The sequence below is a fragment of the Besnoitia besnoiti genome, chromosome VII (assembly GCF_002563875.1).
Source record: "Besnoitia besnoiti strain Bb-Ger1 chromosome VII, whole genome shotgun sequence".
Taxonomy (NCBI): Eukaryota; Apicomplexa; class Conoidasida; order Eucoccidiorida; family Sarcocystidae; genus Besnoitia; species Besnoitia besnoiti.
In genome coordinates this window covers 2,913,303-2,926,583 of record NC_042362.1, presented here as the reverse complement: position 1 = coordinate 2,926,583, position 13,281 = coordinate 2,913,303, and the positions used below count along the sequence as shown (strand labels likewise).

The following is a 13,281-nucleotide window of genomic DNA, read 5'->3' as shown; positions in this document are numbered from 1 at the left end:
CAGGAGAAGAGAGGGGGCTAGAGGCCTACAGGCGAGCAGGAACGCGCAGACGGACAACGCAGCGGAAAGAAACGGGCGGAGAGTACGAACAACGCGCTAGACAGAGGCGAGAGGAGGAAGGCAAGTCGAGGAACTCACGAAGAAGCGCTAGGGGGCTTGAGGCTGTCTGCTATCCACCCTCAAACAAACACATGTAAGCAAGCAGGCAACATACGTGTGACCACACTGTCCATCCCAGCGGTCAGATGTGGCGGAGGTTTGAGCCGACAGTCTCTCTGGACCGGTCCCAATTTCCCGTCTAGCCGTTTTCAAGCTGTTGAACACATTCAGTCCTCCTCAGTTTCTTGCTCTGTCTGGCTTTCGTCGATTTCTAGCGGCCGCAAAAGTTCTTTCGGTGAACCGAATGCCTTCGAGCGTATGTACAGGTGATGGTAGCGTTGTTTTCATGGAGGAATCTAGGCCTCCAACAGGTGGAATATGCAAGTTTCTGAGCGCAGCTACAAAAAGGAGACTCGTCGAGCGTAAGAGAGCGACAAAAAGTCAGTAGAGAACCAGGACGGCTGTCGCGAACGCTCTCCCGCCGCCTTCCGCGCGCTGTACGTTTTCTGCATGCATGCTGTTGACGGATTTTCGCGGATGCAGCTCCCATACCGCCGTCGGCGATTAAACGCGGCACCCTTAAGCGCCTGCCCCGTCGCACACTCCCCGCGTACCGCGAAGACACACTTCTTACATCTGAAAAGGACTAATTCCACCGCAGACCTTGCCCTATCACGGGGGAAACCTTGAAACTTTCTTGCCGGTGTTTATGCTCCTCGTACACATCAGTTTTTCCGCTCCCGTGTCACCTCGCTGTGTTAAGTGCGCATGGAACAATCACTTGGATACTCGACTGAACCCACAACATACTTCCCTGTCGACGAATCGCGAGCTCTGTACTCCTCTCCTCATCAAAGCCTGGCCTCAAGGCACTAGATGCCGTCTGGTCTACGTAGTCTAGCAGGACGTTACAGTCTGAACCTCCTTCCGGCACGCCCGAGGCTGAATAAACGGCAAGCGCGTTCCATATTTCAAAGAAGCAAAAGGAAACCCTGTGTCGCGCGCCCCTGAGAGACACTGGAAACAGAGCCTTCGAGAATGCGCTGCAGGACTCCGTAGAGGACTGAGACAGCGCCGCTTAGTCTGCGACGATGGGTTAGACCGCACGCATCTTGGTCCCTTTCACATTTTTTTAGCTGTAGTTCTCGCAGGTCACCACGTTACAGCTACCTGGCTCAACACGTATGCGCCTGAGAGCACCGCACGCGGGGGCCTCGTGGAGGCTGGAACGCAATGGATGGAATGCTGCCGTGTAGAGTCTTCCCTATGCGCCCTGTGGAAACCCTGTAGAATCGAGAGGCTCCTCGGTGTCCTGCCCGAACACACGCGGCGGAAACAAGCTGCGGCATTCGTCACAAAATCCGCGTCCCCGTGGGAGATCTGCTGCGCTGTCCTGCTTCCCTATTCAGTGATGCCCAGCTAACTACCGACATCCGCAAATACAGGCCAACTTACGAATATACACAGTGATATATATGAATATATATATATGTATACGTATTACACGCATCTCTACCATACTGCGAGAACTAGATAAACCTGTCTGCGAGTGCCTAGGAAGGCTGACCTGCACTCTTGCGTCTGCGCAGCTGCTAGCGAGCGACTTCTGAGCGTCATGGCGCGGCTTTTGTGTTCTTTCTCTGTGCGTAAGTGGCCTCAACAGAGAAAGGAAACTCGAAGTGACGAGCCGTGGCTCTTCGCAGTAGCGAAGACACGCCAGCAGACAGTCCGTGTGGGGCAAAGAGACTCCTGTCCTCTTCTCTCCTGACGAACAGCGTGCTTTTTCAGCAACGAGCGAGACGTACGAGTTCCAAACGTCTCATGTAAAAAAAAAAACATGCAAGGAAGTTTTCTTTCACACCTGCCGTCTCCACCTGTTGTTCTCACTTTGTTCGAATACTAATCGAACATTTTTTCCATTTTTTGTGAGTATTCGACAGACAGAAACCCCCTAGGTCACAACACGACGCGCACTCAAGCTCACGCGTCTGACTGTCTCCTCGCAGCCAGACACGAGTCTACAAAAAAATCGTCCATCCCCAGGCGAGTGGCCCCGGCAAGACGTCACCAGAAGATAGTCGTTGCGCTCTTAAGAAAACGGTCTCCTCGCCTGGCTTTCGCCCCCCTCTCCCTCTCTCTCTCCTCCTTTTCTCCGCCGTTGCTGCCGCTCGTCGCCAGCCCCGCGTTGGCCGCCTCCCCCGACGCCGCCGCCGCGCCTGGGCTCCGCGGCCCGTCTCCTTCTCCCCCAGGGTCTCCTGACCCACCACTGGGGTCTCGCGCCCGATCGTCTGCTTCGCCGCTGCGGCCCTCCGCCTCTTCTGCGGTGGCCTCCGCGCCCTGTCGGCTCGCCGCGTCGCTGGGGCCAGCCTGGCTGCTGGGCTTCGTATGCGAGACGAAGGCCGTGAACGAAAACGCGGAGGCGGCAGACGCCACGGAAGACCCGCAGGGCGGCGCCGAAGAGGCGAGGGAGAACGCAGAGGAGAGCGGCGACCTGCGCTGCTGAGACGCAGAACTCGGCGAAGGCTGAGACGGTCCGCGAGCGTGGCGCGATGCCTGCTGCTGGTGGCGCTGACGTGAGAGTGCACCCGCGACGCGATCCATGACCGCCTCGACTTGCTCCCCCGTCAACGCGAGGCCATGGAAGCAAGAGAAAAAACGATTCTCCTGGACGCACGCGACAAAACACAGACAGAAAACTTTTCTACACATTGACAGATATGTCTACCTATCTATCTGTATCCACCTGCATCTCTATGTATCTATCTATCTGTAGAAACGGCCGTATAAGACGCACATGGACCCCGAATGAGTGTATGTGCAAACGTAAGGCAGATCGTATACTTTGTGACTATGGAGACGACAGAAGAAGACTAATTTCTTGTGGAAAAGCTGGCACGAGAAAGCAGCTAATGCCAGAACAGAGATTCAGCCAGACACGTCGAAAGCGTATACATACATACATGTACACGCGCATGCGAAACAAATTATATACACACACCTGTATGTATGTATGTATATATATATATAGGAAACCAGCAAGCATCGGTGTCATCCAGAAAGGCTTGGATAGGCCTCGGCTGAAAGCAAGAAATACACACGTAGACGCAAACGCAAGGCACCCGCCGCGAACATCCCTCGAAAAATCTACCCGACGACGCTGCATGCGAAGGAAGGGACAGGGCAAGAAGGCGAGGTAGCTGCGGACCCGCGAAAGACGGAAAAACGCAGCGAGGAAGGCAATGAAAGAGAGGCGTGATGAACACGCGCCGTAGAACGGCACGCACAGAAGAAAAAGGACTTACATCCATGGCCTGGAAGTGCGTCGTTGTGGAAGATGAAACAATCGCCATACAGTTCTCCAAGGTGCCGTTCTCGAGCTCGTCTTGGAAATACGCGAGGATCGCCAAAGAGGTCTGAAAGGCAGCCGCACACAAAGGGACACGCAGAGTAGAAAACAAGTTGCGATTATTTCCATAAATTCTATGGAAAGACACAACTAGAAACTACACTCGCGCCTCAGGTTGCTAAACCTGTAGCGCCGAAATAACTCGCATGCGCGCTCCTCTACCACTCTACCTATAAATCTTTAAACTTATCGATCTATCTACATACTACATTGGTGAGCGAGATAACGTGGAACGCAAAGATATAGGTGTGTTTGTTCCCTTTCGAGCAGAGTCGCGCCGGCTGCTTCTCTGCTAGACAGGATTGCCTCGTGCGTCCTCGCGAGCAGAAGCTTCAGGCTGCGGAGCTTGACTGCAAAGCGCTTCGTCTTTCTCCTCTTGCCTCTTTCGCGTCGACAAACTCCGACCGTAGCTAAGCATGACATGTGTCTGTCTCGTCTTTTCGTCTATATACAAAGATATGTACATAGAAATACTTATGTATTATATATATATGCTATATGCATAGATATCCACGTCTATATGCACGTGGTAAGTGAATGGACCACTTAACAGATCGCCAGTTTCCAGTTCGGTGGAGACTAACCTGGAAAAGCACTGTGTCGCCCTCCACTAGGAAGAGATCCCACACGCGCCCGACGATTTCGAAAGGCAGACACCTGCGACATGCAGAAAACCAAAACGAGACACACCCGCCACTTGGAGCGGAGCGAAAACCACAGAAAACCTCCTCGTGCATATATATATATATATATATATATATGTATATATAATTACATTGGCACGTATCCGACATCCGATTCTGTTTACGGCTGCATGCGGACACACGACATCTCCCACCGCATGAGAGTGAATGGGGATGCGTCTGTCCTTTGCTCTGGCATACAGCTTCGAAACCTGCAGGTGTTCGCTCCAGGCGGCGCCCACTTGTCGTACGATACGAACCGCACCGCCGACAGCCCTCGAACGCGGGCCGCTACTGATGCATGCGAAAAGACAATTGGCGAGGCGCGTAAGACTTACCGTGTGAAGAGCGTATACATCCACTCAACAAGGAAGATGTCGCTGTTGATCCCGAGCTCGGCAAAGCGCGCCGCCACGTGAGGCAGCTTCTCCTCCATGAGTGCGTCAAACGAGCGGAAGTAAAGGTCGACGACGGCCATGTCGAAGGTGTAGAAAGCTTGCAGCGACCTCCGCAGCTGAAGGAAGAAAACGTCGCACAAAAACACGCGTAGAAATAAAAAAAAGGGCCATACACACATGCATGCATAAAAGGCAAGGAAACCGTCTCGTGTATAATGTGCATCTCTTCCGCTGCATCTCGGGTCTCAGAGGCTCGCTCAACTTCTCCATTTCCCCTTGCCCTGCGCTGGCATCTCTACGAAATCTCTCTCTGGTGGTGTCGGGTTCCACTTCCTTCCACCTTTTCTTCGCCTTCCCCTCTGCGCCCGCTTGAACGCTGCAGATACCGCCCCTCGTCCGCGCAGGTATCTTCTGCCGCTCACTGCAGGCAGCTTCTGGACTCCACCTTTCCGCTCCTTCTTGCCAGCGAGTCCTCGCCAGTTTTGCGTTTCTCAGGTTCGCTCAGCAGGAAATTCCGGACTCACTAGGAGGTTGCAGAGGCAGACGAATGCAGAGTATTCGTCCATGTAGAGCAGGAAGGCGCCCGCCAGATAAGCCATGCCCTGCACGTAGCCCACGTCGGGTCGAAACATGACATACGCCTCCAACACGCAGCGCAGATACTCGTACATCATGTGGCTCGCAGGCACGCCAAAGGGCACAGGCTGGACTGCTTGCTTGTCTACCAACTCGGCCGACTTTGCAGCGATGACGCGTGAAGGAAGCGGCCTGCAGACTTCCTCCTCATCCTCTCGCGCCTTGCCGACCTTCGCCTTCGATTCCGGAGGGTCGGGAGGCGCCTCAGCGGCGTCGAGGGGCTTGACGTCGGCCGATCCGCGCACGCCCTCGGAGGATTCGTGGGACTCGCTTTCCTTCGGGAGCAAGACAAACGAGAAGAAAGGCGTCCTCTCCCGCCGCTCGTCGCCCGCGCCCTTGGAGCCCTTCTCAAATAGCTCCGCCTTGCCGTCCTTTACCGAAAGGGCGTCGCTCTGTTCTGTTTTCTCGTCTTTTCCGCTTCCCTCTTCACCCGCCACTGCGCCGGCCTCTGCATTCCCCTTCTCCTCCAGAGGCGTCTCTGCGTTCTCCGCGTCGCTGTGAAGAAGCTCGCCGCCCGCTTCCTCCGCGGTTGCGTTTTCTTCCCCTCTGTATGTTTCGTGCCTCGGATCGCTTCCCTGCCGGCTCGGCTCGTTTCCTGCCTCCTCCTCACGCGTCCGCCGCGCTTCGCCTCCTTCCTCCTTCGCCTCTCTTCCGGTTCGGCTGGCTGCTTCCTCAGTTTTTTCTCCAGTTGAACACCTTTCTGCTTCGCTTTCCGTGGCGCCCGGTCGCTGGTCGCCTTCACTTCGTTCGCCGCTGCTTTCTTCTCTGCTCACTGTCGCGCGCGCCTCTTCTCGGCTGGGCTCCTGCGGCGACGGCCGCGCCTTGCAGGCCCCCAGCCGAGGCAGCGTCCTGTGAAGGTCCATTGCGATCGTCTGGAAGGCGGAAAAAACGTCAGGCTCCCAGTTGAAAAAGCCGCATGCGCAGCAAGCAAACGCTGACGACGAGGGCGAGGCCTTTAGCGGCGACCGTGTGCCTCGACTGCTGCAGCTCTTGCATGCTTCGCAGGAGCAGCGACAAGTGCAGCGAGCGCGACAGAACGCAGAGGAGAGAATCCGCGAGCCTCCACCCTCCCCTCCATCCTGTCCCTTGGGCGCGTCGTCGCCTTGACCGTCTCTCTCCGCGGACGGCAATTGCGTCTCCTCTGCACTCTGCCTAGATCCTTCCTGTTGCGGACAACTGGTGCCACTCCGGGCGTCCTCTCCCCCCTCCACTCCTTCGGCGCTCACGGCAGCGTCTCTGTCCGCGGGAGTCGGATTGTCCTCTTCGCAACCTGCTCCCTCCGCCTCATTCGTCTCTGTCTTCTCGCTCGCCTCCTCGCCCACCGCGCCACGCTGCCCCCCGCCCTCGGCGAGGTCTTTCTCTCCCGCGCGATCGGCGTTGCCGCCTCGGCTCGTCGCCGAAGACTCGTCTTGGTCCGCGCGCATCGTTTCGTTGATGCGGTCGCGGTATCTGCGGCTGGAGGCCATCAAGAAGCTTCGGACGTGCTGGACCCGCTTGAGAAGCAGCTCGTAGAGGCGCGGTGTGATGTGAAGCTGGTCGCCGACGGCCTTCTTCCAGACCTCGCCGCGGACGTCGTGAGGCACGCCCGCGTGCAGCAGCTTGTTGAAGCGAGCCGAGCCGCGCTGCTTGCTCCAGTCGGGCAAGATGACGTCGATCCAGGTTGCCGTTGAAAGCACGCTCGCGTCGATCGCGCTGTCCCCTCGTGCCTCCTCGCGCCAGCTGCGCTGACTGCGCGCGCCGCGAAACCGCAGGCCGCTCGGGAGGTAATGCGACGCCGGATCGCGGAGGAACCGCGACGCCAGCTGCGCGATCTCCTCGTCTCCCTTCTCACGTCGCCGCTTGCTCGCGCCGCTGCCCGCGAAGCTGAAGCCCGACGCCACACCGCCGGCGCGCGCCACCTGCGCCTTCGCCACGCCGCCGGCCCCGCTCACGCCGCCAGCGTGAGACGGTCCGGAGAGCGAGGAGGACGAACGCGCTGCAGACTTGTCGCGACTAAACAAGAGAGTGCGCCACGACCGCGACACACCCCCGCTGCTGCCGCGCTCGCCCGCTTCGCCCGAAGAGGAGGCCGCGGGCGTCGTCAGACTCCTGCAGAGCGGCTTCTCGTCCTTCGCGGGCGACTCTACCTCCCCCGGCAAGCAGAACGCACTCCCCTCCTCGCCTTTATCCGCCTGCGACGCCGCGCCAGCAGACCTAACAGCCCCGTGCAGCAGCGGCGCCGCGTCCTCCACGCCCCTCTCTCTGCCACTGCCGGTCTCCGCCACCAGAGAAAGGAGCTTCGCTCCCCGAGGCTGCTCAGCGGCGCGTGCCGCCTCGTTGTGGGCGTTTTGCGGCGCCTCCGACGACAGGGCCCGTGTGAGGTCTTCACCAGGTTCAGCAGACGCCTCTTCGGCGTCGCTGGAGTTCGCATTCTCCGATCGGGACGCGGCATTGCGCGCCGCGTCAGCCGCGGAGATCTCGCCCTCGCCGCAGGGGGCCCCCTGCAAGAAGGGAGATGCCGAGGAAGAAGAGGAGGCCGGAGAAGAAGAAGAGGAAGTGCGAGACGACGCAGAGGAAGAGAGCGAAGAAGACGACCTGGACAGGTCTGCCGCGCTGTGCGTCGCGCTCTGGTAAAGACCCGACGCCCGGCGGCCTATGCCGTAAAACTTTTTGGCGACCATCGCCGCAGTCATTCGGCTCGCCATGCGCTGGAGAGAGGGCTTGGGACTGGCGTCCTCTCGGATGGCGTCCGTGTGAACCTCCCCCCGTTCTTCGCGCTTCGCGACTCCTTCACTCTGTGCACTGTCTGCGGTGGATGGACACCGCGCTCCGTCCTCGGCCTCAGCTGCTGCGGCGTCGCTCCGAGGGACGGTTTCTGCGCAGAGTTTTGCTGCTTTGTGACTGATTTTATTGGAGAGTGGCGCAATCCCACTTTTGCTTCCGCTCGTCCGAAGCCGCGCAAGGGGCAGGAAATTCCCGCTTTTCTGCGACCCCGCAGAGGCCGCCGAAAATGCGTCCGCTCCAGCGGCCTCCGGTTGGCTCTTAGGGAGCTGCGCCAGGTCTTCGCCGCATCCTGAAAAAGGAAGCATCGGCTCCCCGCTCCCAGCGGCCAGCGTTGACGTGTCTGGAGACTCCACGACCCCTCTCTCCACTCGTTTGGAGCCGGAGAGAAGAGAAGGTGAGTCGCCCTCTCGGCCGGGCGTCCTCGCGTCTTCCGAGGAGTTCCCTGGAAGCCACGCCCCCGACGCAGAGGAAGAGGGCGACGCGTTCAGGTCTTCCTCGGCCGCAGTCAGCGGGCGTGTGCAGGCTGGCAGGCCCTCCGGGAGCGAAAAACATGAGGAGGGCGCCGAGAGCGACGTCGCCTTCTTGCGCTGCCGGCTATGCAACGCCGACCCCGAAAAGAAAACGGGCTGGAGGTCGGCGTCTTCTTTCCGGCTCCCGCGCTGGCGAGACTCAGAGGACGCGGAAGACCCGTGGAACGAAGAGAAGACGAAAGAGAGCGAGGAAGAGGAACGGCGGTGCGACATGGACGCCGGGGCTTTGGCTGAGCCTGAAGCCTGCGCCACGCCGCGGCTCGCCTGAGAGCGACGACGCGAGCCCGCCGTCGCAGCCGCCAACTGAGCCTTCAAAAACCGAATCTCTTCGTCGTAACGCGAGAGGGTCTCTGCAAAGATCTCCGTCGCCTCCGCCTTCTCCTTGCGAAGACGTTCCACCACCTGAGCCGCCTGCAGACGCAAAGATGGAAAGGCGACAGCAGAGGTGAGAAAAGAAAACACAGCATGGCACTAGGAGTAATGGAGGGGGGGCATAGAGCCTGCCAAAGACTACGCTCGATCGAAACGCCAGGTCTACGAGGCAAGGGTGCAAATAAAAATGCGAGCCAGTCAAAAGCGACAGCGCCCTGTGAATCGACAGAAACGGCCTCGCTGTTTGCACGAAGAAACACCCTCAAACACGCCAATAGTGGCTGAAAGTGAGCACGACGGACACATAATAGACACGCGCACGACAAAAAAGCTGCTGCGTATTCGCATGCACCGCGGCCTGTACTGAAACCTGCGGGAGCGAGCTGCCTCGGGTAGTGAACTATAGAGCACAAACGATCAGGAGGGGAACAAAAAGTTCTGTTTTCGACAGCTGGACAGGCAATACAGAGGAGAACGAGGACTCACGTCTGGGCCAGGGAGCGCGTCGCTTTCGGACGGAGTCGCAGGCGGAGGCGTCGACGAGGCTGCGGGTGAAGAAGAGGAGACGGAAGGAAGCGGAGGCGACGATGCGAGAATAGAAGAGGGCGACAATTGAAGAGACGGGCACGGAGAAAAGCAAGCAGTCGCTAGGCGAGGAGATATAGACTCCGACAGAAGCGGCGAAGAACGAGCCGGAGACGACGCACCGGCTGACTCAGGCGGGGCGGAGACGTTCCGCCACGCCTGGCCGTTGTTTGGCGTCCCGTCGAGCTGCTGCGCTCCCTGATCTTCGCCATCTTCTCCTTTACCGCCACGCTTCTCTCCTGGGTCCATCATGGCTCGCAAAGCCTCTGAGCCCGAAACGGCCGCGCAAGAAGCCGCCGCAAAAATGCAGCGACCTCTGATGATGTGGAGGACGAACGGGAGGCAAAACGGGGCGAAGGAGAATGAAGCGGCGCATAGAAATGGTGAAACATGTGAAGAAGAAGTGAGGATTAGGAACCGAGTCTCAGACGGAGGAAGAGCATACGTACGGCGACGCGCTCCCCTGTGAAGGCCGGGGGAGGGGGGGGGGGGCGGGAGGGGGGGACAGGTCCTGGGTTGTCACAAACGCCGGGTTCTTGACGGAAACAGAGGAAAGTGGAGAGAAAATATGTTTTGGGGAGGGGAGAACAGGGAAGAAGGAAGAATACAGGACAGTGCGTGTAGCTGCTTGGTTGGCTATCGCAAAGGTACCTCTACGCAAGTCTGTGCAAGTGAAACGTAGACAGCGATATGCACGGCGAGACAGGATGGGAATCTCCGACATGGAATCTGTCCCGCACCTCAGCTCTACACGAGACAGAAAATCGAAACAAAAAAATGTAAACTCTTGTGCATTTCCTTTTCGTGATGCCAATGGATTTCTGCGATGCTCCGCCCCGCTGCTGTGCACTGTCTGTACAGGACAGGACGTGCCTCCCGTCCAGCCACGCGTGCAGTCCGTGCCTCTTGGAATCTCGATTTTCCCGACTCGGCAGGAAAAGACATAAAAACACGCGGCAGGGCGCGAGGCCCGTCTGGCCCGCTGAGAAGCACTGCAAAGAAAAAGAAAAACGGGACTGCAAGTGGCAAATTGCCGCGCCGCCGCGAAGCACAGCGGAGAGCGACCGACACAAGAAGCCTGAATGAGTTGTTAATTTACACCGTGCGCAAGCTTGCTAGAAGAGCGTCACATATTCTAACAGTCCTTGCTCCGAGAATGAAGGACAGCTGCAGCCGAGCCGGAGAAGCGTAGAGCTGAGAACATATGGTGAACTTTTGGGTCGGTAGACTCTTTTTTCTTCGTGCTGCGGTGCCAGCGAAACACACGGCCGGAGAGCGCATCAGCTGGCTTTTTTTCTCGCGTTGTTGCATGCGCCGCAGGCTGCTCGCGCCGGCTGGCAGCGACACGGGACACCAGATACACAATAACTCCGAACTACTAAACTACTGAAGCGAGACTGAGCATCTGCAAGCTCAGCACATTTGTTTGAGCGAGATTCCGTCACAGGCAGCGAAAAATATGCAGTGTTACACAGGCAGCTCAGGAGCTCACTGCCGGCCACGTCGAATGTTAGCAACGTAAATAAATACATCCATATATAGTTTCAGACTCGTCCCTCGTCATGCGCACTCGTTTGGGTACGACTACGTACACGCGTCTACTCTCATCTTAGGAGGATAAATCCTTAATGACAGTCCATATGCATATATTCATACCTCTATCGGGCCAGGCGACTGCAGAAAAACGTGCGTTCGTCAGCTAAAAAGTTATAGACTTGCTCGTTCCCTAGTCATGCTGTGCGTGCTGAGCTGCAATTTGAAAACTTCGTCGTGGTAACTGAAAGCACTATTCAGTGTGGTGCAGTTGGGCCTGCATATCAAGACAGGCGCCACGCAGGACTTCGTCTGTATACGGGGGTCGATGCTGGATACTTGGGGTCAGCGTGGTGCAGTTGGGCCTGCATATCAAGGCAGGCGCCACACAAAGGACTTCGTCTGTATACGGGGGTCGATGCTGGATACTTGTTGTCCACCGCGCTGACATCTTTCGCTTCTCGCATGCGCGTTATACAGACAGTCACCGCCAGGTGAGCGCCGCGACAGGAGCGTGGCCGCCGTACCGAAAGACAGGCGAACGGCAGTGCGTGCTCACCGCTCTCTTCAGGACAAGAGAACTGCTTGTCGGCTTGCGTGAAGTCTAGTAAGCAAGGCCACAGTGATGATGATGCATGTCAAGAAAACGCTCTCCGTGGATGCAGCTACGTGGAACTGCCGTTCGACGTTTGGCCTTCTGGCTTTGATACACACAGATGTGCGTATCCTCGAATTCGTATGCACTGCATCTTCTGAGGGAGTCATCCGAGATCTTTCGCGACGAAGGTCTCTCGCGAGCCTCTTCAGCATATCGAGTCTCCTGACTAGACTCACTGCATGGCTTCGATGCGACACGCGAATGCAAAAAGGCCCTTCCCAAAACATTTCAGATCTTGCCCTTTTCAAGCCGTGTTCCCACCACACGCCTGTGGCATGCGCGGCGCAGTCCCTCGTCAAAAATAGAGTAATTTTGCCCGCTGGCACCGCGAGTGGCTCTGAGTTTCGGAAATGACCACGAAACCCGCCACAGCGCGATTGACCTCGGGACTCCCTCCCACGCCGGAGCGGACAAGAATATCGAAGACGTCACATTAACCGAGCGGAGCCTGTCTCGGCCGCGTGCCGAAACCAGATGCCGCAGTAAAAATCGGATGGGAATACAATCTCAGAGCGCAAGGAGCCAAGGTTTGGCAAAGCAACAGAACGCGCTTGAGCACTGACCGCCAGAGCCGGTTGAAAGGCAAAGAGAGAGGCATCGCTTTGCGTGAAGCAGGCTCTAGTTCGAAGGAGACGCGAGTTACAAGGTCAACAGCGGGAAACGCGTGAGATGTGTCCGCTCGAGTCGTTTGAGACAGCAAACGCTAGGTCATGACAGCCAGGCGACAGCGGAGGACGTGTCAGGGGCTCAGATCCTTGAAACTTGTGAACATGCTTCAACGTAACGCGACTAAAACAGCGACAGAAGCGCAAGCGCAAGAGGAGGACCCTCGAGGCTTTCTGTCTGCATCTTTTCGCGAGAATGAAGCCGATGTACTGCAACAGCGGAAGGTAAAACGCGTATTTCGGTCAAGAACATGCAACGGGGTAGTACCTGAAATGGGTGCGGAATACCCTTTGTAAACCTGTGTCGCCCCTGCTTCAGTCTAAAAGCTCCAGCCAGACGAGGACGTCATGAACCGGAGGCCGCAGGCCATACCATGAAGTTCAACTCGAAAACAGTTAACGAAAAACCTTTTGAATAGCGAAAGCTTAAGGATGCCCCGTACTCCGTGCTGTACAATGACAACGCGATCTCGTACGCCTCTCAGGAAGTATTACAGAAGCGCTCGCTTCGTGTGAGAGACTTTTACAATGGTCAATGCCCCTCTCAGTAGTTCCACTCTATGGATTACTCCAACGTCGCTTGCGCCCGCGGTAGCGGGGATTCTGCATATGCACACAGCGCGGAGCCGCGCCAGTAGCGTATATTCCCTTCACTCGCCGAAACGGCGAGACTAATTCAGCTCCAGGCCCCGCTCGAAGACGACGCGGGGGGGAGGGGGGGGGGCTCCGCCAACCTTGACAACTGGCTGTTCGCTCAGCTCTCACAGGAAGCAAGAAGACCGCCTCTCCGCCGGTCTCGTCATCCCTCTTGGGAGCTGCCTGTCTGAAGCATAGCACGTGATGCACCAGCGCCCTGCGCTTGTTTTACTAAGAAAAAACATCCTGAGGAATCCCATGGCCTCTCAGTAAGCAGCACGATGAGACCCGCCCCCCAGAGAAAACTTTCTAGCGCT

At 57.5% G+C, this 13,281-nt stretch overlaps 1 protein-coding gene across 1 annotated transcript; it reads right to left on the bottom strand.

Annotated features, from left to right (window-relative positions):
* Window positions 1-2,163: 2,163 nt before the first annotated feature.
* Window positions 2,164-9,721, bottom strand: BESB_080200 (uncharacterized protein; the record flags this gene model as incomplete). Its single annotated transcript, XM_029366382.1, has 6 exons — window positions 2,164-2,763; window positions 3,402-3,512; window positions 4,090-4,162; window positions 4,527-4,702; window positions 5,111-8,926; window positions 9,374-9,721. The coding sequence occupies 6 exons, from the start codon at window positions 9,719-9,721 to the stop codon at window positions 2,164-2,166; spliced, it is 5,124 nt and encodes a 1,707-aa protein (XP_029217813.1).
* Between the last annotated feature and the right edge of the window lie 3,560 nt (window positions 9,722-13,281).